The sequence below is a fragment of the Mastigoproctus giganteus genome, chromosome 5 (assembly GCF_048544385.1).
Source record: "Mastigoproctus giganteus isolate SK-2022 chromosome 5, ASM4854438v1, whole genome shotgun sequence".
NCBI lineage: Eukaryota > Metazoa > Arthropoda > Arachnida > Uropygi > Thelyphonidae > Mastigoproctus > Mastigoproctus giganteus.
In genome coordinates this window covers 15,225,064-15,248,995 of record NC_143579.1, presented here as the reverse complement: position 1 = coordinate 15,248,995, position 23,932 = coordinate 15,225,064, and the positions used below count along the sequence as shown (strand labels likewise).

The window sequence follows — 23,932 nt, the reverse complement described above, 5'->3', positions numbered from 1 at the left end:
TATGTGTTTCTTAACTAATAGCATAACCCCTCCTCCCTTCCTATCCTGTCTATCATTTATGTTCCGTAACCTAAGTGGTTATATGTATAGCTAAAAGTACAATTTAATTGCCAATGAAGTTCGACAAGATTAATAGATTTACTGATTAATTTTCACGTAACAATGGCGGCTGTTTATGAACGGTAAACACGTGTATTTGATACCCTTTCCGATACTAAGTAATACCTACAAATCTCTATCTAAGTTACTTTAACTTTAAGTACCGTAAATAGGAATATAAAGCTACTCTAGAAATAAGTTAATATGTCAATTTAAACTAATAAAGCAGAAAATAAATCAGAAAAAACTTCTCTGTTCCAGTAGCGGCAGAAAGGCACGTCCGCACAGGAAACTCTCGTCCTATAAATTTGGTGTAGCCAGCTTTAAATTGAAACTTGGTGTAGCCAGCATTAAATTATAAAATATAATTAAAAAGTTACCTTTTAACTTCATGGTGGAAACAATATGTTCATCCAAGATCTCACTAAATTCTGATTATGGACATACAAAAAATTATCATACTTTGAAAACTAACGCAAATTTTTGATTAAACATAGAGCACTAAAAATACACAACAGCATGGAACCCACGCACACAAAGTCGAAAAACTGCTGCTTATATTTATCATATTTTTTTTTTTGAAATTTTAAATTACATCTATCAACCATTAATGTCAATGTGAAGTGAGCATAATGATGTTTCTGAAGATCTTCACATGGATAAATTACTCTCGAAATAAATTAATTAATTTCTACTTTTTCTTGAAACAGATAAAGCAGAGTTCACATATTCACTATAAATATACATATCAAATTAATGGTAGCCAATCCAACCACCCCCTTCCCTTCCTGGTATGACAGCTAGGGGCTATGCATTTTTCATGACAGCATATAGTTTCAAATCCACAACCCCCTTACTTGTAGTCATGCAAGCTAACCACACAACCAACACAAGACTTCATTTCTGTTTCATTGAAAAAAGAAAAATTATCTTGAGATTTTTCCCCTTTTTTCTTTTTTTTTTATTGCCACTATGACTAAATATATCTTTACAGTTCTTAAGACAGTACTAACCAGAAAAAATTATGAAAATACAGAATGATCATAATGAAAACTAATGAAACACAGTAGCAGTAACATTAAAATCTTAGATTTACTTATATGAATATAATAGTACTCATATGGTTCTAATGATGGCATTTCTTGAATACCCAAGACACAATTTGCAGTGTAAACTAGCAAGTAAGTGCTCATTATTAACAAGGTTACTGAGTATTTTAATTACAAACGTTAAAAGTCTAATCAGCTTACCAGCAGTTCCTGCAGATGTAGCTGGTGAGCAATAACTTCCATTTAAATTATGTGACAAACCAGTTGAATTAAGGTTCTCAGTATTCTTTTTTGGTTTTGGAGGCACTACAGGTGCAATTTTTTTGCCATGGGATGGTGAATACTGTTGAGGAGTATAATTGGTTAAAGTCATATTACTAAAATCTCTTTCCAGCATATCTTGATGAGTGGTCATTTTGTTTCAGCAACCTAATGGGAAAGTAAAATAATTCAAATATATTGTAAAATTTATCATTTAAAAGTAAAAATATTAATATCATATTGAGAGAGCAATACATTAGCCTTTTTTATATTTTCCATTTATTCTACTTTGGATTTACTCCATAAATGAATAAATACAACTTAAAAAATCAAATACATTCAACACAGATGTTAAGCCTGGACTAGTTCTACAGGTAATCTGTAACTAAACCGTGAAGGAAATCCTGCCATACAACTGTTCTAGCTTACAATCATATATGCCAAATTTTAGAAATCAGTATCTGGAAAGCAAGTATAACCCCACAACCTTACTATACTGAATCTATAAAACTTAACACAGATCGAACTTTTGTTTGGAAAATTCCTTCTCAGTTAATAATAATAACTATTATTATTAGGGCTCGACAAATATGCTGTCGAGCCCTAATACCAGCTGGCGAGCAGCTACAGACTAGACAAAATAAAATGTTTTTTTAATGTTAATAATAAAATATTACAATAACATTCACAGAAGACCATGTCAACAAATGACAAACAATAACTGCTGCCATGATATTTTTATATATTTGATAACAGATGTGCAATCACAGTATCCAGTGGGACATGCTTGAGCAGTTGGGGTTACCTAAACCACACTGGCAGCATACTGGTCAATGTTGCTGTTCTTATTAGAACTTCATGCCATTAAAAAAAAAAAAACACACACTTTGGGAGGGGGATACTTCCCTTTCTTTGTGTGAGGAGTAGAATTTGCATAATTTGTAAAACCCTGATTATTATTATATAATTGCTTCATTTATTATTAGTATTAAGCAATTAATGCATGTCCACTTTGGGCACTCTGGTCACAGAAGAGAACAGTCAGTGCCTCCGTAGCCAGGTGAGCAAGAGCAGCAGTGCATAGTGCACACTTCTTGATTAGACCAAATATGGATGATGCAGAAAGGTCAGAGAATGACCACCACATATCCCCGGGAGCAATATGGCCTTAGTTGCTAATGCTCCTAAAAAACCAAATAACAACAACAAGAGAACAGTCAGTGGATTTTTGGCTACTCTAAAAATGATAAGTATTTTTGATAGTTTTACTATATTCTTCGTTAATTAACATACTACATTGTGTTTTACAAAGATATTAAATAGGTTTAGTAGCATTTGTTAGCTTCTTACTTTGAATTTAACTAGTGATTTTTGGAAGTTACAACTCCCGACGTTGGTGCCAATATTGTTGAACTAGCCGCCATATTGTAATCGATAAGAAATTGCATAACATATATATATAAATATACAGGCATACCTCGGTTAACGTTACCTCTGATAACGAAGCTTCGATATAACGAAGTCCGCAATTTCAAGCCCCATTTAACATAAAAAAAATATTCCAGTTTAATCACCTGAAATCTAAACAAACTGACGAAATTACGGAAACCTTTTGGGCTTCTCGTGGTTGGTTCGAGAAATTTAAAAAACGGGCCAGGGTTCATAGTGTAAAATTAACAGGAGAAGCCGCAAATAAGTTTTCTGAAAAACTAAAGGAAATAATTGAACGTGAAAATTTTCCACCAAATTTGGTGTTCAGTGTTGACGAAAGCGGTTTGTTCTGGAAACGGCTACCAACAAAAAGTTTCATTTCTTAGAAATTTATTGAATGCAGAAGATGATGGTTTTTCAGTGGAAGATTTAGAAAACTTTGTTAGCAACGAAGACAAAGATAATGAAGACGAAGTTAAAGAAGTTCCTGCCGAAAAAGTGTTAACAAACAAAGAAAAACCAGCTGCTGGGTTCAAAGCAGCCAAAGACCGTTTAACGTTACTCTTTGGATCAAATGCCTCTGGTGATTATAAATTAAAATTGTTATTAGTTTACCATTCAGAAAATCCGAGGGCGTTAAAAGGTAACATAAAAATGAATTTACCTGTAATATGGAAAGCAAATAGAAAAGCGTGGGTTACCAAGGAGTTATTTACTGATTGGTTTGTTAACCACTTTTGTCCTGAAGTAAAACGGTATTGTCAAAAAAAACAACTTTGAAGAAAAAGCTCTTTTGTTGTTAGACAATGCTCCGGGACATCCTACTGATCTTAACACGTTGGACACATGCATTCCTGTCAAAGTTGTGTTTCTTCCAGCAAACACAACTTCCCTGATTCAACCATTGGATCAGGGAGTAATAGCATCATTTAAAGCTTATTATCTGCGTCGAACATTAAGCAATTTAACTGAACTAGAGGATAAAGAGGAAATGACAGTTAAAACTTTTTGGAAAAACTACACCATTAAAAAGGCAATTGAAAACATTGATAGTTCTTGGAAAGAAGTCACTAAGAAATGCTTAAATGGAGTTTGGCGCAAAATATGGCCAGAAGTTGTACTAGAAGAAGAAAATAGCATCCAAGAAATTAGAAATGAAGTTATCCAGATGGCTCAATCAATAGGTTTCGAAAATGTCGATGAAGAGGATGTTAGAAATTTATTGAATGCAGAAGATGATGGTTTTTCAGTGGAAGATTTAGAAAACTTTGTTAGCAACGAAGACAAAGATAATGAAGACGAAGTTAAAGAAGTTCCTGCCGAAAAAGTGTTAACAAACAAAGATTTAAAAAGGTGCTTAAATGACATTGAAAACGTTTTAAATTTTTTTAGTGAAAATGATCCTGATTTAGGAAGAAGTTTTATTGTTAAGCGATCAGTGTTAAATGCAATAACTCCGTATAGGCAATTGTTAAATGAAAGAGAAAAAAAGCATAAGCATCAACTTTAGACTCATATTTTAAAATGTGATTTCACTTTGTATGTAAGTTGACTGTTTATTTAATAAAACTTTTCTTTGTTCGAAAAAAAAAGCTTTTCATTTTTTTTACGCGGGAACGTATCCCTATTCTGGCCATTGTACTTTTACCTCTGAAAACGAAGTTTCGCTTAACGAAGTAATTTCGTGGAACGCATCCTATTCGTTATTCGAGGTATGCCTGTATATATATATATCTCGAACTGATCACGTAAGGTATAATGTAAAACTAGATAATGTAATATTAGGAATATTATTAGGAATCTGTTAGCTTAGTATATTTATTATCAATTAATCAAAACTATTTATTAATCTTATTAAATTTTATTGTTAATTAAACTGTATTTAAATGGAAATCATGACCCAGACTAGAGCTGCGAAGGAAAGATCACAGACTAGCAAGAGTGGTGTGACACGAGGCAGAAATGAAGGGGACAATTCTCCAATGCATCACAGTCTCAAAAAATGTGCAAAATATGAAATGCTTGCTGAACTTTCTAAAACATGACATGATCTAACCAAGGAGGATTTGACCCTGGGGGCTCACATCTGGTGAGTATGGGCTTGGCACACCAAGGGTCCCGAGCTGAATATCATCATTCTTCTCTTTCTTGATGATTCCCTTTTGACCTCTCTCTCTTAGGGTAACTCGGGAATTTTTTTTTTTTTTTGGTTGGTGCAGCATACGCCTCAGGCTTCCTTCCACCATATAGCTAATAATAATAATGTCTTTGAGTGAGCTAGATGCCTAGACTGTCAAGAAATTAGGTGTCAACTCTGTATAACATATCAAATTAGGTTGATACGTTATACACTGACACTGGTAGAGAGTTGATACACTGAGAGTGAAAAGGACCTGGGGAGCAATTGTGCAGGCAGATATGAAATTTTCTGAGCAGTGCAGACAGTCTGCAAGAGTAGCTCATGGTGTCTTGTCAGTGATATACAGGAATTTTTCTAGCAGGGTAAGGAGGTGATTATCCCCTTGTATAAGGCAATGGTCAGGCCACACCGTGAGTACTGTACACAGGTCTGGAGGCCTCTTTTTAAAAGGATGTAGAGCTGTTGGAACGAGTACTGAGAAGGGCAACAAGATTAGTGAATGGAACAAAGGGTTGCTCTTACGAAGAAAAGCTTAAGTTTTGTAAATTACAGTGTCTGGATACTAGGCATCTGCGAGGTGATCTGATTGAGCATGCTCAATGCTGATAGGATTTTTCCTCTTGCTCAGAATAATCGCCTGAGAGGGCATAAATTCAAATTGACGAAGGACAATTGTAGGATGGATGTGCAGAAGTTTGCCTTTAGCCAGTGAATAGTTGATTGCTAGAACAAACTTCCATCTGTCTTGTGCAAGGCTCAAGGGGGTAGAAATTTTTTCAGCCTGGTCTGTGCTTGTTGACAGGAGAGACTGCTTCTACAAGGAAGGGTACACTTAAATAGAAAAGGTGCAAGAATATTTGCTGATGCTATGGAGGCAGTGTTAGGTGAGTCAGAAAACTGCTAGCTTGGGAGGATACACAGACTAAAAGGTTAGTCTGTGTATTCTTGCACTGCTTCTATTAGAATGAGCAGCAGCATGGAAAGAAAGGCAATGAAGATTTCCAGGACTGTTGGGAGTCATAATGGAACAAATAAATACATAGGCTGTGTTAGGGTGGCTAAGAATAGAAACAGGTGCATGTATACTTGCATATACACCAATGCTACGAGTATAGTTAATAAATTTGATGAGCTTGAAGTGCTAGTCAAGACATCAAAGGCAGATATTGTTGGGATATCAGAGACGTGGTGCCACACAGATATAAGCAATGCAGAATTGGAATTTATTGAGTACAATGTGTACAGAAAGGAGAGACAGGAGAGGAAGGGAGGAGAGGTTAAGCAGTTAGTTAAGAAACAAAAAATCTAAGGAAGTGCATCCAATTGATGTTGGTGGACAATGCAATATTGAGTCCGTTTGGTGTGACAAAAGCACTGGGAAAGGAAAAATGAAAGTAGGTGTGTGTTATAGGCCTAATGAATCTAATGAGTATAATCAGCAATTGTGCGGAGAAATAGTGGGCCAGAATGTCATATAATGGGGGATTTTAACTTTCCAGACAATGACTGGAACTTTTGAGTTGGTCGCTCCCACACTAGCAAGATCTTTTTGAATTTATTGGATGACTGTTTTCTACAGCTGCATGTTCGAGAGGCAACCAGAGAGGATAATACTCTTAATCTGGAAATCAGCAGTGATCATTCGTGTATTAAGAATTTGCAGATAAAGGAACCATTAGGTGGCAGTGATCACAGTGTACTGATGTGGAATTTACTTAAAGATATAATAACCATCAGGGGTAAAGGAAAGGGTTTTTACTTCTGTAAAGGTGAGTACAGTGGTCTCAGACAGTTTTTAAATTCTGTACAGTGGGATGAACTGATGATGTTACCAACAGCAAATTCTAAGTGGGAAGCATTCAAGAAATTAATCGTGGAAGCTACCAAAAGTTTCATACCTATTATTTCATTTAAATTATCAGGCGATATAGAAGCCCATGGAAGATATAAGCTAGTCTGTAATCAAGTCACAAAGGAGGTTAGGCAAGCGAAGGCAGATTACGAGAAATCTTTGGTAAAGGATGCTAAGAAAAATAGCAAGGATTTATATAAACTCTAAAAGGAAGGGGATGAATCTGATTGGTCCACTTGATATCGATGGTTCAACTGTTGATGATCCTGCTCAGATAGCAAACAAACTGAATAAGTATTTTGCATCTACATTCACACATGAGTTATTAAGGTTTTAAAATGCCAGAAGGTTATCAGATTGTAGTAGGGTGCTTAATGATTTTGTAATAACTGAGAGCAAAGGGGAGGAGAAATTGTTGAAGTTAAACATAAGAAAGGCACCTAGGGTGGATGGGTTCTATCCAGTTATATTAAAGGAGGTGGCAAAGGAAGTAAGCAGACCCTTAGCCATAATTATGAGAGCATCCTTGGACTCAGGGGGGGTCCCCACGGACTGGAGATGTGCAAATGTATCCCCAATTCACAAAGGGGGATCGAAGGGTGACATGAGTAATTACAGACCAGTTAGCATTAGTAGAGGCATTTGATGCAAGAAACCTTATGCAGCATTAGCCAAAAAAAAAAAAAAAAAAAAAAAAACACTTCCACTTCACCCCTCTGTTCGTTTGAAATACCTGTCCAACTGAGACTTAAACTTATTTAGGCTATCAACTTCCACGACAAGGGATGGAAGTCTGTTCCCGCAATCAACCACCCACTGGCTTAAAGGCGAATTTCCGCACATCTATCCTACATCTGTCTTTCCTCAATTTGAATTTATGCCCTCTTAGGTGATTATTCTGTGCAAGAGGAAGAATCCCATCAGCATTGAGCATGCTCAAACCATTTAAGGCTTTATACACCTATACCAGATCACCTCACTGGTGCCTAGTCTCCAGACAATGTAATTTACAAAACTTAAGCCTTTCTTCGTAAGAGCACCCCCTTTGTTCCATTCACTAATCTTGTTACCCTTCTATGTACTCGTTCCAGGAGCCCTACATCCTTCTTGAAATGAGGCCTCCAGACCTGTATACAGTACTCTAGGTGTGACCTGACCATTGCCTTATACAAAGGAATAATCACCTCCTTATCCCTGCTAGAAAAATTCCTATATATCATTGACAATACACCATGAGCTACTCTTACAGCCCATCTGCACTGCTCAGAGAACTTCATATCTGCCTGCACAACCACCCCCAGGTCATTTTCATTCTCTGGGGTTGCTGTTTCCCATATGTAGAACTTTATTTGTCAATGTTAAACTTCATTTGCCACCTCTCAGCCCATCTGCTCAACCTTCCCAGATCCTGTTGCAGCAGCATAGTGTCAGTAGTGTCCTTGACAACAATGCCAACCTTCGTATCATCTGCAAACTTGGACATTAAGCTTGATATACCATCATCAATATCATTTATAAATACAGAAAACAATAATGGACCCAACACTGAACCCTGAGGGACTCCACTAATAACATTAGTCCACAATGAGCAGTGTCCATTGATTACCACTCTCTGTCTTCTCCCAATCAACCACCCCTTTATCCATAGCAGCAATTTGCCCCAAATGCTACACTGCTCCAATTTGTGCAGCAGTCTTCCATGTGCAACAGTACAAAAGCGTTTCTAAGATCCAAGTATATAATATCAAAGTTATTCCCTGCAGCGAGTTCTTTTGTGACTGAATCATAGTATCCAATCAAATTGGTCAGGCAAGACTTCCCCTTAACAAACCCATGCTGTGTCTGAGCCATAACTGAAGTCTTGTCTACATGATCCTGCAATGCTTCTTTAATCAGTGCCTCCATTAATTTCTCCGGAACAGAAGTTAAACTAACAGGTCTGTAATTACCTGTGTCTCCCTTTGATCCTCCTTTGTGGATTGGGGTTAACATTTGCACATCTCCAGTCCATGGGTACCTCCCCTGAGTCCAAGGAAGCTCTCATAATTATGGCTAATGGTTTGTTTACTTCCTTTGCTACCTTCTTTAATATAACTGGAAAGATCCCATCCACCCCAGGTGCCTTTCTTGTGTTTATCTTCAACAATTTCTCCTCCACTTTACTTTCAGTTATTACAAGATTCTCTAGCTTACTGCCAGAGTTGAATACACCTCTGGCATTCCCCTCGCTGAATAACTCCTCAAGTATATGATATAAAAAAATAATTTTGATAACATATACTTGGATTTCAGGAAAGGTTTTGACACTGTTGTGCATGGGAGACCACTGTACAAATTGGAGCAGAATGATATTAAGGTTAAGTTTCTACAATGGATAAAAGGATGATTGAGTGGGAGAAGACAGGGGGTTGTAATCAATGTGTATATGTCGATGCAAAATATTCAATTAGTTTGTTAGCTACCTGAGCAGGATCATCAACAGTTGACCCATCGATATCAAGTGGATCAATCTGATTCATCTCCTTCCTTCTAGAGTTTACATAAGTAAAGAACTCTTTGCTGTTTTTCTTTGCATCCCTTGACAAAGATTTCTCGTAATTTGCCTTCGCCTGCCTAACCTGCTTTGTAACTTGGTTACAGATCAACTTGTATCTATTCATAGGCTTCTCTGTCACGTGTTAATTTGTATGTATCCCATGCATTTTTCTTCTCTGCCATATGTCTAATTAGTTCATCTGACATCCATTTAGGCCTAAACCTTGAACAATATTTCTTAGTTGGTATGTAAGGCTTAGTAGCTTCCAATATAAGTTCTTTGAATGCTTCCCATTTTAAATTTGCTGTTGGTAACATTCAGTTGGTCTCACTGTATAGAATTTAAATACTGTCTCAGTCCATCGTAGTCGCCTTTACGAAAGCAATAACCCTTCCCTTTACCCCTAATGGTAGTTACCTCTTTGAGTAAATCCCACTTCAGCACACTGTGATATCTGCCACCTAGTGGTTCATTTATCTGCAGATTCTTAATGCATGAAGAATCACTACTGATAATCAAATTAAGAATATTACTCCCTCTAGTTGCCTCCCGAACATGCTGATGTAGAAAACAATCATCCAATAAATCCACAAAAGCCTTGCTAGTGTATGAGGGTATGTCTGCCAGGGGCAAAGGTTGATGACGTTGTAGAGCAAATATCATCTTTTAAGGGCACAAAAGGTGATATAGTTGTACACGTTGGCACTAATAATATTAAGAGTAGGAGACCGGCAGAATTACTTAACAAGTACAGGTCACTGTTGAACAAAAGCCGAGAATTAGGGTTGAATTTGAAAGTGTCTGCAATTCTGCCCAGACACGATAGGAGGGAGTATATGATGAGAGCCTTGTCGATCAATTCGGCCCTGGAAAGATTGTGCAAGGCTCAAGGGGTAGAATTTTTTTCAGCCTGGACTGTACTTGTTAACAGGAGAGATTGCTTCTACAGGGATGGGATACACTTAAATAGAAAGGGTGCAAGAATGTTTGCTGATGCTATCGAGGCAGTGTTAGGTGGGTCGGAAAACTGCTAGCTTGGGGGGAGACAAAGACCAATAGATTGACAGTAGCCACTGGCAGAGGTGAAAGAGATTCTTGCACTGCTTCTATTAGAATGAGCAGAAGCCTGAAAAAAAAGATGCATGGTATTTCAGAGACTGCTGGGAGGCCATTGCGGTACAAATAAACACATGGGTTGTGTTAGGGTAGCTAAGAATAGAAACAGGTGCAGGTATACTTGCGTGTACACCAATGCTAGGAGTTTAGTAAATAAATTTGATGAATTTGAGGTATTGCTCAAAACATCAAAGGCAGATATTGTTGGGATATCAGAGACGTGGTGTCACACAGATATAAAGGATGCAGAACTGCAATTTGGGGAGTACAACGTCTACAGAAAGGATAGACAGGATAGGAAGGGGGGAGGGGTTATGCTATTAGTTAAGAAACACATAAAAACCAAGGAAGTGAAGCCAGTCGACATCGCTGGACAGTGCAGTGTTGAGTCAGTTTGGTGTGACATAAGCATTGGGAGATCAAAATTGAGAGTAGGAGTGCGCTATAAGCCTAATGACTCTGATGAGTATAATAAGGAACTGTACAGGGAAATAGAGTGGGCTAGTAAATCAGAGTCTTATAATGGGAGATTTTAATTTCCCAGATATTGACTGGAATTTGGGAGCTGGTTACTCACACACTAGCAGGGCTTTTGTGGATTTATTGGATGATTGTTTTCTACATCAGCATGTTCGGGAGGCAACTAGAGGGAGTAATACTCTTGATTTGATTATCAGCAGTGATTCTTCATGCATTAAGAATCTGCAGATAAATGAACCACTAGGTGGCAGTGATCACAGTGTGCTGAAGTGGGATTTACTCAAAGAGGTAACTACCATTAGGGGTAAAGGGAAGGGTTATTGCTTCCGTAAAGGCGACTACGATGGACTGAGACAGTATTTAAATTCTATACAGTGGGACCAACTGATGATGTTACCAACAGCAAATTCAAAATGGGAAGCATTCAAAGAACGTATCTTGGAAGCTACTAGGCTTTACATACCAACTAAGAAATATTGTTCAAGGTTTAGGCCAAAATGGATGTCAGATGAACTAATGAGGCATATGGCAGAGAAGAAAAATGCATGGGATACTTACAAATTAACACATGACACAGAAGCCTATGATAGATACAAGTTGATATGCAACCAAGTTACAAAGGAGGTTAGGCAGGCGAAGGCAGATTACGAAAAAATCCTTGGCAAGGGATGCAAAGAAAAACAGCAAAGAGTTCTTTACTTATGTAAACTCTAGAAGGAAGGGGATGAATCAGATTGGTCCACTTGATATTGATGGGTCAACTGTTGATGATCCTGCTCAGGTAGCTAACAAACTAAATGAATATTTTGCATCGACATTCACACATGAGGAGTTATTCAGCAAGGGGAATGCCAGAGGTGTATTCAACTCTAGCAGTAAGCTACAGAATCTTGAAATAACTGGGAGTAAAGTGGAGGAGAAACTGTTGAAGATAAACACAAGAAAGGCACCCGGGGTGGATGGGATCTATCCAATTATATTAAAGGAGGCAGCAAAGGAAGTAAGCAAACCCTTAGCCATAATTATGAGAGCTTCCTTGGACTCAGGGGAGGTACCCATAGACTGGAAATGTGCAAATGTGACCCCAATTCACAAAGGAGGATCAAAGGCTGACACAAGTAATTATAGACCTGTGAGCTTAACTTCTGTACCAGGAAAATTAATGGAGGCACTGGTTAAAGAAGCACTGCAGGATCATTTAGACAAGACTTCAGTTATAGCTCAGACACAGCATGGTTTTGTTAAGGGGAAGTCTTGACTGACCAACTTGATTGGATACTGTGATGCAGTCACAAAAGAACTGGATGCAGGGAATAACTTTGATATTATATACTTGGATCTTAGAAAGGCTTTTGATACTGTTGCACATGGAAGACTGCTACACAAATTGGAGCAGTGTGACATTGGAGGCAAATTGCTGCTATGGATAAAGGGGTGGTTGAGTGGGAATAGACAGAGAGTGGTAATCAATGGACACTGCTCATCGTGGACTAATGTTATTAGTGGAGTCCCTCAGGGCTCAGTGTTGGGTCCATTATTGTTTTCTGTATTTATAAATGATATTGATGATGGTATATCAAGCTTAATGTCCAAGTTTGCAGATGATACAAAGGTTGGCAGGGTTGTCAAGGACACTACTGACACTACACTGCTGCAACAGGATCTGGAAAGGTTGAACAGATGGGCTGAGAGGTGGCAAATGAAGTTTAACATTGACAAATGTAAAGTACTACACATGGGAAACAGCAACCCCAGAGCAACGTATCAACTCTGTGGTACTACACTGACAGTTGTAGAGAATGAAAGGGACTTGGGGGTGGTTGTGCAGGCAGATATGAAGTTCTCTGAGCAGTGCAGACACGCTGCAAGAGTAGCTCATGGAGTATTGTCAATGATATACAGGAATTTTTCCAGCAGGGATAAGGAGGTGATTATTCCATTGTACAAGGCAATGGTCAGGCCACACCTAGAGTACTGTATACAGGTCTGGAGGCCTCATTTCAAGAAGGATGTAGAGCTGCTGGAACGAGTACAGAGAAGGGCAACAAGATTAGTGAATGGAACAAAGGGGTGCTCTTACGAAGAAATGCTTAAGTTTTGCAAATTACAGTGTCTGGAGACTAGGCACCAGCGAGGTGATCTGATAGAGGTGTATAAAGCCTTGAATAGTTTAAGCATGCTCAATGCTGATGGGATTCTTCCTCTAGCTCAGAAAAATCACCTGAGAGGGCATAAATTCAAATTGAGGAAAGACAGATGTAGGATAGACGTGCGGAAATTTGCCTTTAGCCAGTGGGTGGTTGGTTGGTGGAACAGACTGCCATCCCTTGTGGTGGAGGTTGATAGCCTAAATAAGTTTAAGGCTCAGCTGGACAGGTATTTTGAACGAACAGAGGGGTGAAGTGGAAGTGGGTTTTTTTTTTGGCTGATGCTGCATAAGCTTGCTTTCTTGCATCAAATGCCTCTACTAATGCTAATGCTAATGAGCGACCAGACCCCAAATTCCAGTTAATATCAGGGAAATTAAAATCCCCCATTGTAAGACTCTCTGATTTACTGGCCCACTCTATTTCCTTGTACAGTTTCTTATTATACTCATCAGAGTCATTAGGCCTATAGCACACTCCTACTCTCATCTCTCAGTGCTAGGCCTCATATCCCAATGCTTATGTCACACCAAACTGACTCGACACTGCACTGTCCAGCGATGTCGACTGGCTTCACTTCCTTGGATTTTATGTATTTCTTAACTAATAGCATAACCCCTCCTCCCTTCCTATCCTATCTGTAGACGTTGTACTCCCCAAATTCCAGTTCTGCATCCCTTATACCCGTGTGATACCATGTCTCTCAAATCCCAACAATATCTGCCTTTGATGTTTTCAGCAATACCTCAAATTCATCAAATTTATTTAATAAACTCCTAGCATTGGTGTACACGCAAGTATACATGCACCTGTTTCTATTCTTAGCTACTCTAACACAACCCATGTCTTTACTTGTACTGCAATGACTCCCAGCAGTCTCTTAAATATCCTGCATCTTGTTTTTCAGGCTTCTGCTCATTCCAATAGAAGCAGTGCAAGAGTCTCTTTCACCTCTGCCAGTGGCTACTGTTAATCTATTATTCTTTGTCACCCCCAAGCTGGTAGTTTTCCGACCCACCTAACACTGCCTCAATAGCATCAGCAAATATTCTTGCACCCTTTCTATTTAAGTGTATTCCATTTTAACTTCTGTTCTGGGTAAAGTAATGGAGTCACTGGTTAAAGATTAATTGCAGGATTATCTAGACAAGACTGCAACAATAATTAAGACACAGTATGGGTTTGTTAAGGGAAAGTCTTGTCTGACAAATTTGATAGGATATTTTGATGTGGTTACAAAGGAACTGGATGCAAAAAATAATTTTGATATCATATACTTGGATTTCAGGAAAGCTTTTGACACTGTTGCACACGGTAGACCACTGAACAAATTGGAGCAGAATGGTATTAAGGGTAAGTTTCTACAATGGATAAAAGGATGGTTGAGTGGGAGAAGACAGAGGGTTGTAATCAATGGGTGCTGCTCTTCGTGGACTAATGTTATTAGTGGAGTCCCACAGGGTTCGGTGTTGGATCCACTGTTGTTTTGTATATTTATCAATGATATTGGTCAGGCTTAGTGTTGAAGTTTGCAAATGATACAAAGGTTGGCAGTATTGTTAATGACAGTAACGGCAGTGTGCTACTGCAACGGTGGAAAATTTGGGCAGATGGGCTGAGAAGTGGCAACTGAAGGTTAACCTTGACAAATGCAAAGTACTGCATGTGGGTAGAAGTAACCCCAGAGAAACGTACCAACTGTGTGGTACTACACTTAAGGTGGTAGAAAATGAAAAAGACCTGGGAGTAATTGTGCAATCAGATATGAAGTTTTCTGAGCAATGCAGACAGGCGCCAGGGCAGGTCATGGGGTTTTGTCAATGATATATAGAAATTTTGGTAGCACGGAAAAGGAGGTGATTATCCCTCTGTATAAGGCAATGGTCAGGCCATGCCTTGAGTACTACATAAAATGAGGCCTCCAGACCTCAAGGTATCCAGTACTGTGTACTTCAAAGTCTGGAGGCCTCATTTTAGGAAGGATGTAAATTTGCTTGAGCGTGTACAGAGAAGGGCAACAAGATTGGTGAGGGGAATGAAGGGATCCTCTTACCAAGAGAGGCTTAAGTTCTGCAAATTGCAGCGGCCAGTGATCTGATTGAGGTGTATAAGTCCTTGAATAGGTTGAGCACGCTGAATTCTGAAGGGATTCTTCCACTTGTTCAGATTACGAACCTAGGGGGGCATAAATTCAAATTAAGGAAAGACAGATGTAGAATAGATGTGTAGAAATTTACCTTTAGCCAGTGGGTGGGTAATTAGTGGAACAAACTTCCATCTGTCGTTGTGGAAGTTGATAGGTTAAATAAAGTTAAGGAGGAACTGGACAAACATTTAGAGGGAATGGTTGTGTGAATTTTTTTTTTTTTTTGGCTGATGCTGTATAAGCTCACTTGCTTTCTTGCAATACATGCTAATACTACTACAACATGGAAGACTGCTGTACAAATTGGAGAGGTGTAGCATTAAGGGTAAGCTGCTACAATGGATAAAGGGACGGTTTAGTGAGAGAAGACAGAGTGGTAATCAATGAACTGCTCTTCATGAACAAATGTTATTAGTGGAGTTCCCCAGGATTCGGTGCTGGGCCCATTGTTGCTTTGAGCATTCATCAATGATAATGATGAGGGTACATCAGAATTAATGTCCAAGTTTGCAGATGATACAAAAGTTGTCAGGGTTGTTGGGGACCCTGTAAAAACATTAAAGATAGTATGCTACTCCAACTGGATCTAGATAAGTTGGGCAAATAGGCTGAGAATTGGCAACTGAAGTTTAACATTGACAAATGCAAAGTACTGCATATGGGTACTGCAATAACCCAAGAGAAACATGCCAACTGTGTGGTACTACACTCAGGAAGTGGAAAGTGAAAAATACTTGGGGGTAATTGTGTAGTCAAATATGAAGTTCACTGAGCAGTGCAAATGGGCTGCCAGGGCAGGTCAATGATATATAGGAATTTTGCTAGCAGGGACAGGGAGGTGATTATCCCGTTGTACAAGGCAATGGTCAGGCCTCATTTTAGGAAGGATGCAGTGTTGTTAGAACAAGTATAAAGTAGGGCAACAAGATTGGTGAGGGGGAGAAAGGGGTGCACTTACGATGAAATGCTTAAGTTCTGCAAGTTGCAGCATCTGGAGACTAGGCACTTGCGATGTGATCTGATTGAGGTGTATAAGGCCTTGAATGGTTTGAGCAAGCTCAATGCTGACTGGATACTTCTGCTTGCTCAGATTAAGAACCTGAGGGGGCATAGATTCAAACTGAGGAAAGACAGTTGTAGAATTGATGTGTGGAAATTTGCCTTTAGCCAGCAGGTGGTTAAGTGGAACAGACTTCCATCTTTTGTTGTGGAAGTTGATAGCCTAAATAAATTTAAGGCTGTGCTGGATAGGCATTTGGAACGAAAATGGAGGGGTGAAATGGGAGGGATTTTTTTTTTTTGGCTGACGTTGCATAAGCCTGCTTTCTTGACATCATTGTATGCCTCTACTAATGCTAAAATGAGAGATATCACCATTTCCTGACCTAAAAAAGATTGTTGGGAGTGGGGAGGGATAGCCAAACCAATGTAAAATGTACAAATTATTATTGATCATTTTTCAGCTTAAAAAAAATAAAAAATGTATTTGTTAAATATTATTTATTAGGGAAAAAATATATTTTAAAGAACTTTTGCGCTAATTATTTACTTGTACAGAATCAGGGTAATTCAGTGTAGGATCTTTTTAGTGCCATAGTTAAAAACAGAAGTCAGAAAATAGTCAATAGCAGTGCACAGAAATAAAAATATAATTTTCTAGAAAATGCCAATACCATGGATATCATTAATTACTTGCCCAATTTGGATTTAAAATTTTTATGTATCTACCTACTTAATGCATCTCTTATAATAAAAAAAAATTCTACAACCGAAGTATTTTATTTAAGAGATATACTTGTTAAAAATTATGATAAATTGATCTAATAGCTTTAAAGGAACTAACGGTGCAGAAGGCTGCAGGCTCCTGGTTTGAAACTTTTTGGTTTACATTATACAAGTATTAAATAGCTTTGCGAGTTATACATATTCTAAAAAAAGCACACAATAACAAATTAATATCACATTTAAATTAAAACAAAGTTTTAATTTTTCCTCTACCAGTCTACATTCTAATGAAATTACAACACAACCAAGCGTGCCGTGTTTAAGCATTTGATTATTAATATTATTCTCGGGATCTTGATCAAACCCAAAGATAGACTACCTACAATGCAAGCAATGGAGAGAGTCACACACATTTATGAAATACTAATAAACTGCATTTTGTTTCATTTATATACTAAATCAGTTTATTAGTATTAACCATAGTGCAAGGAAGCCCAAGCTTTTGCTGCACTGCCTTCCTGCTCAAAAACAACAATGCTTCTATGTGTTACCCTCCTTACAGGTATTGATCCAAGGTGACCTTTGAATTAGTATTCGTAATGACAAATGATGAAAGAAAGTAAGCTCATACTACTATAGCCAAAAAAATAAAATTAATCCCATTTCACCTATCCATCCCCAACTATTAGAGGGGGATGGATAGGTGAAATGGGATTATTTTTTATTTGGCTAGTCTTCCTTGAATTTATTCAAATTACCCACTTCCAAAATAATAAATAGAAGCTTGTTCTGGCAATCAACCACCCATTGGCTGAAGGCAAACTTCTGCACATAAAATATTTTTTTTATTGTTTTTGGTTGATGCTCTATAAGCTTGCTTTCTTTCATCATTGCCACTACTAATACTAAAATTTTGTGATATTCTTTACAGCAAACCGTCTGCTACTATCCTCTCACAACCGTGGAGTTTTTAGAAAACTGTCTTAAATAAAGTGGATTCCGGTTATTTGGGCCACCGGTTAATCAGGGCAGCCGTTTATTTGGGGCAAATCTTAAAAAACAGAAACCAATCGAGAAAATAGCCAGGGTTTACTTCACTTAATTGGGACAAAATGCAGTTTAATCGGGGCAGGAGACTGCAGCACTGGAAATTAACCTACGATTGTCTCCGACGGTACCACGTGGTTCAGTCGAAATTCTGGAGGTCACAACCATAAAAACAATTAGCAGTCACCTGTTTATTGGGATTTTCTGTTAGTGAAATCTATCATAAACAGACAGTAAACCCGATCTTACTGAATTTGCGATAATACCGACACCTGGAATTCTGTGGGTTATTATGGTGAAACGAATTTACACTTCCATGAAATCTTCAATCATATAAAAAATTAATTTTCAGATCTTCTCTTCATTCCTATTTTTAAAGCTTTGTAACTCGTTACTCTGTTCTCACTTGTCTCACTTGCGCGTATCGTGTTACTTGCAATTTGTGTGTGCCGTGTTTTTGTTATTGATTACTTATCTTTTTACTGTTTTAAATTTTAACCCCCGCCCACAAATGTCAGTGAACAGAAATGTCAACTAGTTCATATTTACATATTACAGTACATATTAATTATTCCAATTATCACGTATATTCTTCCGATTTTTACGTATTTTTTAATTGGTAAGGTAATAAAGGTAAGGTAAGGTAATCTGTGCTTAATATATCTTTACTTTTATAGCTTGTGGATAATATTCCTCATATTTTCTCTAATTAGAATCGCTGTTTAATAGAATTAAAATTCAATTCACAAATGTGATCATAATGACTGGCGCTTACTACACAAAATATATGTTTGTTTGTTATTTGGTTTTTAGGAGCATTAGCAACTAAGGCCATATTGCTCCGGGATATGCGGTGGTCATTCCCTGACCTTTCCGCATCCTCCGTATTTGGTGGTGATGGGCTCGAACCCGGTCTAATCAAGAAGCGTGTGCTACGCACTGCTGCTCCTTCCCACCTGGCTACGGAGGCGCCACACAAAGTATAGTGAACGGTACTTTACTATGGTGAGTTCGTTGTAACGTGATTTGATTGTACAATGAACTAATTGTAAATGGGGGGGTACATTGTATTTTTAATTATTTACATGAAACGTCGGATAATTGGGGTAGCCGCTTAATAGGGCCAAAATGCACTAGTCCCGATGTGTCTCAAATAACCACAATGGACTGTATATGGTACATTCAAATGGCACCTCTTCATAGACTCCTTGCAGTGAAGGTTTAAATCTGTTCTCTTGCATAACGAGAATTTAAAGCCATCCATCCCCGTTGCCCATTCATCTAAAATAAGTATACTATAACATGAAGACACTACTTGGTGCAATTCCATACAGAATTTGTTCAATGGAATATCTGCGATGACTTCAAAGTCATTATGTTAATAAGCATGCAAAGCGGTTACAAAATATTGCTTCCTATGTCATAGTGGTATGCAATATGGACATTGTATTGCATACCATTACATCAGATATGACTGGCTTCGAAGAAGCACAGTATGGGTCAGGAACAGAATAGCATGCTGTATATTAGTGTATCCAATTCTAATCTTCATTAGTGTATCTAATGAAGATTTTCATTACATTCATCCCTACATTAAACTTGGCCTAATGAAGAGTTTTTTGTGTTTTGTAGAAGTGATAAATAAGATGAATTCATGAGGATTTTGTTACTTAAGTGAGCAGCAGCTTTGAAATAGCTTTGTGAAAATGTTTTGGGTAACATACAAGGCACACAGCAATGTACAAAGATGGAGTCCAGAAACTGCTCATTACATGCAAAGAAATAGGATGTAGCATGTTACTAAAACCTCATTTCTTGCATTGGCATCATAACAGCTTTTCCAAAACCTTCTCACGGTGAGCGATGAGCATAGGGAAAGATTCAGTCAAGATGTTAAGTTGATGGAAAATAGCTGCCAGGTTTTCTGGAACAATCAGTATGTTGGCATACTACTACTGCTTGTTAGTATACTTTAACCATGATATTCCAGATAAAGCATGCCAGAGAAAATCATCCATACAGTGTTTTTTAAATTGTGCACATTGTTTTTATAATAGTGTTCTGTATTATTTTCACTGTGCATAAAGGCGCCTCCATAGCCAGGTGGGCAAGAGCAGCAGTGCGTAGCACACGCTTCTTGAATAGACCAGGGTTCGAGCCTGTGATCACCAAACATGGAGGATGCGGAAAGGTCAGGGAATGACCACCGCATATCCCCGGAGTTGCTAATGCTCCTAAAAACCAAATAACAAACAAACAAACTGTGCATAAAGTATATTATGTTTAAACTGTGAAAGTGATAAAAATTGTAACCAGTCTCATGTTTCATTTTGTAATGATAATGTGGTGGTTGAATGAGACCAAATGAAACTGACTGAATTGGTCAAAAAAAAAAAAAAAAAGTTTCATTCTGTTGACCAATGAAATTTCTTTCTTTCTTTCTTAAATTTATTCAAACTGCCTACTTTGTAGCATCAGATGGAAATGTTTTCCAACAATATCACTCTTAGCTGAAAAGAAATTTTCACATATCTGTCCTGCAACCTAAGTTTATTCCCTTCTGTGCATTACCCAAGAGAGAGTAAGGATGCCATCAGCATTAAGTTTACCTGATCCATTTAAACCCAGTGGTTTTCAACCGGGGTGCCACAACTTTATTTTGTGGTGATCTATATTTGATGTTTATTTAGTAACTCTATATAAAGAATAAAATTATTACATATATACAGTGGATTCTGTTTATTTGGGCCACCGGTTAATCAGGGCAGCCATTTATTTGGGGCAAATCTTAAAAACCAGAACCCAATCGAGAAAATAGCCAGGGTTTACTTCCCTTAATTGGCACATGCTGTTTAATCGGGGCAGGAGTCCACAGCACTGGAGATTACCCTACGATTGTCTCTGACCATACCATGTGGTTCGGTCAGATTTCTGGAAGTCACAACCATAAAACAATAAAAACAATTAGCTGTTTATTGGACTTTTCTGTTAGTGCAATCTATTATAATCTGATGGTAAACTCGATCTTATTGAATTTGCAATAATACCGACAGCTGGAATTCTGTGGGTTATTATGGTGAACTATGTTTATACTTCCATGGAATCTTCAATCATATAAAAAAATTAATTTTCAGAATCTTCTCTTCATTCCTATTTTTAAAGCTTCGTAACTTGTTACTCCATTCTCACTTGCACATATCGTGTTACACGCAATTTGTGTGTGACGTGTTCTTTGTTATTGACTGCTTATTTTTTTTACTGTTTTAAATTTTAACCCCACCTACAAATGTCAGTGAACAAAAATGTCAACTAGTTAGTATGTACATATTACAGTATGTATTAATTATTCCGATTTTCACATATCGTTTAATTTTTTAATTGGTAAGGTAATAAAGGGTAAATGTGTGCTTAATATATCTTTACTTTTATAGCCTTTGGATAATATTCCTCCTATTTTCACTAAATAGAATTAAAAATCAATTGACAAACGTGATCACAACGACCGGCACTTACTACACATTGTATAGTGAACAGTACTTTACTATGGTGACTCCATTGTAATGTGATCTGATTGTACAGTGAACCAATTGTAAAGCGGGGGTCCATTGTATTTTTAACTTTTTTTACGTGAAACTTCGGATAATTGTGGCAGCCGCTTAATCAGGCCAAAATGCACTAGTCCCGATGTGTCCCAAATAACAGGAATCGACTGTATATAATTTGTATTATGAATTGTTTATACTTATATTATTCTAATAACTATCAAATAACATTTTTTTAATATTAGATACACACACGTGTTCAAAGAGAGTGCATCACCCCTTAAAATTGTAATTGTCGTCCGAATAACATAAGTATATGGCAATATTTCTTACAGATTGCATCAGATAAGATTGACACACGTAGGTAATGACATAAGATTGCATCTGCTGTTACTTTCAGCTATATAAGCACATTCTGCAAGAGTTGCAGCCATTCCTTGCTTGTGTCAGGATGGAGAGTTACTTCGTAGCAGTTGACGCCACGAAGAAAGAGTACTATTGTTGCTTTACATGACGAAGGATGTTCTTCCCGTCATATTGCTTATAGAGTGTATTGTAATCAGTCGACAGTAAGTAGATTTCTTTCCGAACTCAAGAATATTGGTTCTGCTGATAGGAAAAAAGGAACCGGACACAAACGAATCTCTACACTAAAACAAGACTGCATTTTGAAGAGCTTATGCCTTACAAACCGTAAAGCTTATTCATCTGAGCTGAAAAGAGAATGGGAAGAACATACTGGAGTGGTAGCAAGTGCAGTAACAGTCAAAAGATGGCACTTCGAAAATAGACTTGTAGCCCGTTGTCCTAAAAAGAAGCCCTTCCTCAAACAAAAAATGAAAAAGGCCCAATTAATTTGGTGTAAGCAGCATGTCAAATGGACCCTCAAGCAGTGAAAGTCAGTTATTTTTCTCGGATGAGAAGAAATTCAACATGCATGGCTCTAATGGAAGACAAACGATTTGCCGTAGACGTGGTGAAGATACCATCCAGAAATTACCTACCAGCCAAATGATATAAGGGTGCATTTCGTATTGCGGAGTAGGTCACCTGCAGTTTATAAAAGGTTCCGTAATTGCCAATGGATATCTGGCTATATTGGAAGGCGAATTGCTGCCAACCATTAGTCCATTTCAACCTGCCAAGTAACTGCATCTTTAAGGATGACTCTGCTCCTTGTGATGGGGTGAAAAGTGTTATTATTGTTATTTTTGGTTTTTAGGAGCATTAGCAACTAAGGCCATATTGCTACGGGGACATGCGGTGGTCATTCCCTGACCTTTCTGCATCCTCCATATTTGGTGGTCACAGGGCCGAACCCTGGTCTAATCAAGAAGCGTATACTACGCACTGCTGCTCCTGCCCACCTGGCTACGGAGGTGCCCGGCGAAAAGACTTTAAAAGGGTTAAGCAAACTAAATGCTGATGGCATCTTACTCTGTACTTTTATCTCTATTCACACTATCCTGGTATGTTCGAAAACTTTTTTCTGCCACCAATCACTGTGTTATAACTTAGGCATAAAAATCACTAAAAACCATTAACACAGTAGCTTTCGGCAGCAGCGGCTGCCTTCATCAGCAATAATGGTTACAGGTTATCCTGTAACCATTATTGTTCGTGACACGAACTATGGCATCTGTGCAGATGCCATACGTATGTGGCATCTGCTGAGACGTATGTGTTAAATAAATTGTCGGATAACCTGTAATCATTATTGCTGATGAAGGTGGTCGCTGCTGCCGAAAGCTACTGTGTTAATGGTTTTTAGTGATTTTTAACGCTTTTAACTTTATATTTTATTGGATTTTATTCTTGTTATACACTATTTATTTGTTTTATTTTATTATACAGTCAGTATGCATATATTTTATTTTATTATAATAAAGGCATTTTATAAATACAAGTCAGTGTTTTTTAATAGCATTACAGATGAATGCTATTAAAAAACACTGACTAGCATTACAGATGAATCTTTTTTGAGAAGCCTATGGCAGATATAAACTGCCATAGGCTTCTCAATCAAGTCACATAGGAGGTTAAGTCAAGCCAAGGCAGATTATGAGAAATCTTTGGCAAAAGATGCAAAGAAAAATAGCAAAGACTTCTTTTCTTATGTAAACACTAGAAGGAAAGGGACAAATCACATAGATCCACTTGATGGTTGAACTGTTGATGATCCTGCTCAGGTTGCTGACAAGCTAAATAAGAAATTTGCATCTACATTCACACGTGAGGAAGTTTAAGGGAGCGGATGCCAGATGTTTATCGAACTCTACCAGGGAGCTAAAGGATTTTGTAATAACCGAGAAGAGGAAGAGAACTGAAGTTAAATGTAAGAAAGACACGGGGGGTGTATGG

General features: G+C 37.8%; 1 protein-coding gene across 3 annotated transcripts in view; it reads right to left on the bottom strand.

Annotated features, from left to right (window-relative positions):
* LOC150085198 (lipoma-preferred partner homolog) overlaps positions 1 to 23,932 on the bottom strand; it is a 196,447-nt gene that overhangs the window by 164,861 nt on the left and 7,654 nt on the right. For all 3 annotated transcript variants that reach the window (XM_090373083.1, XM_090373085.1, XM_090373084.1), the window contains exon 2: positions 1,350 to 1,577. In XM_090373083.1, the coding sequence (XP_090229209.1) occupies positions 1,350 to 1,563 (214 nt within the window). In that variant the 5' untranslated portion in view covers positions 1,564 to 1,577. The remainder of the gene's footprint in view (positions 1 to 1,349; positions 1,578 to 23,932) is intronic.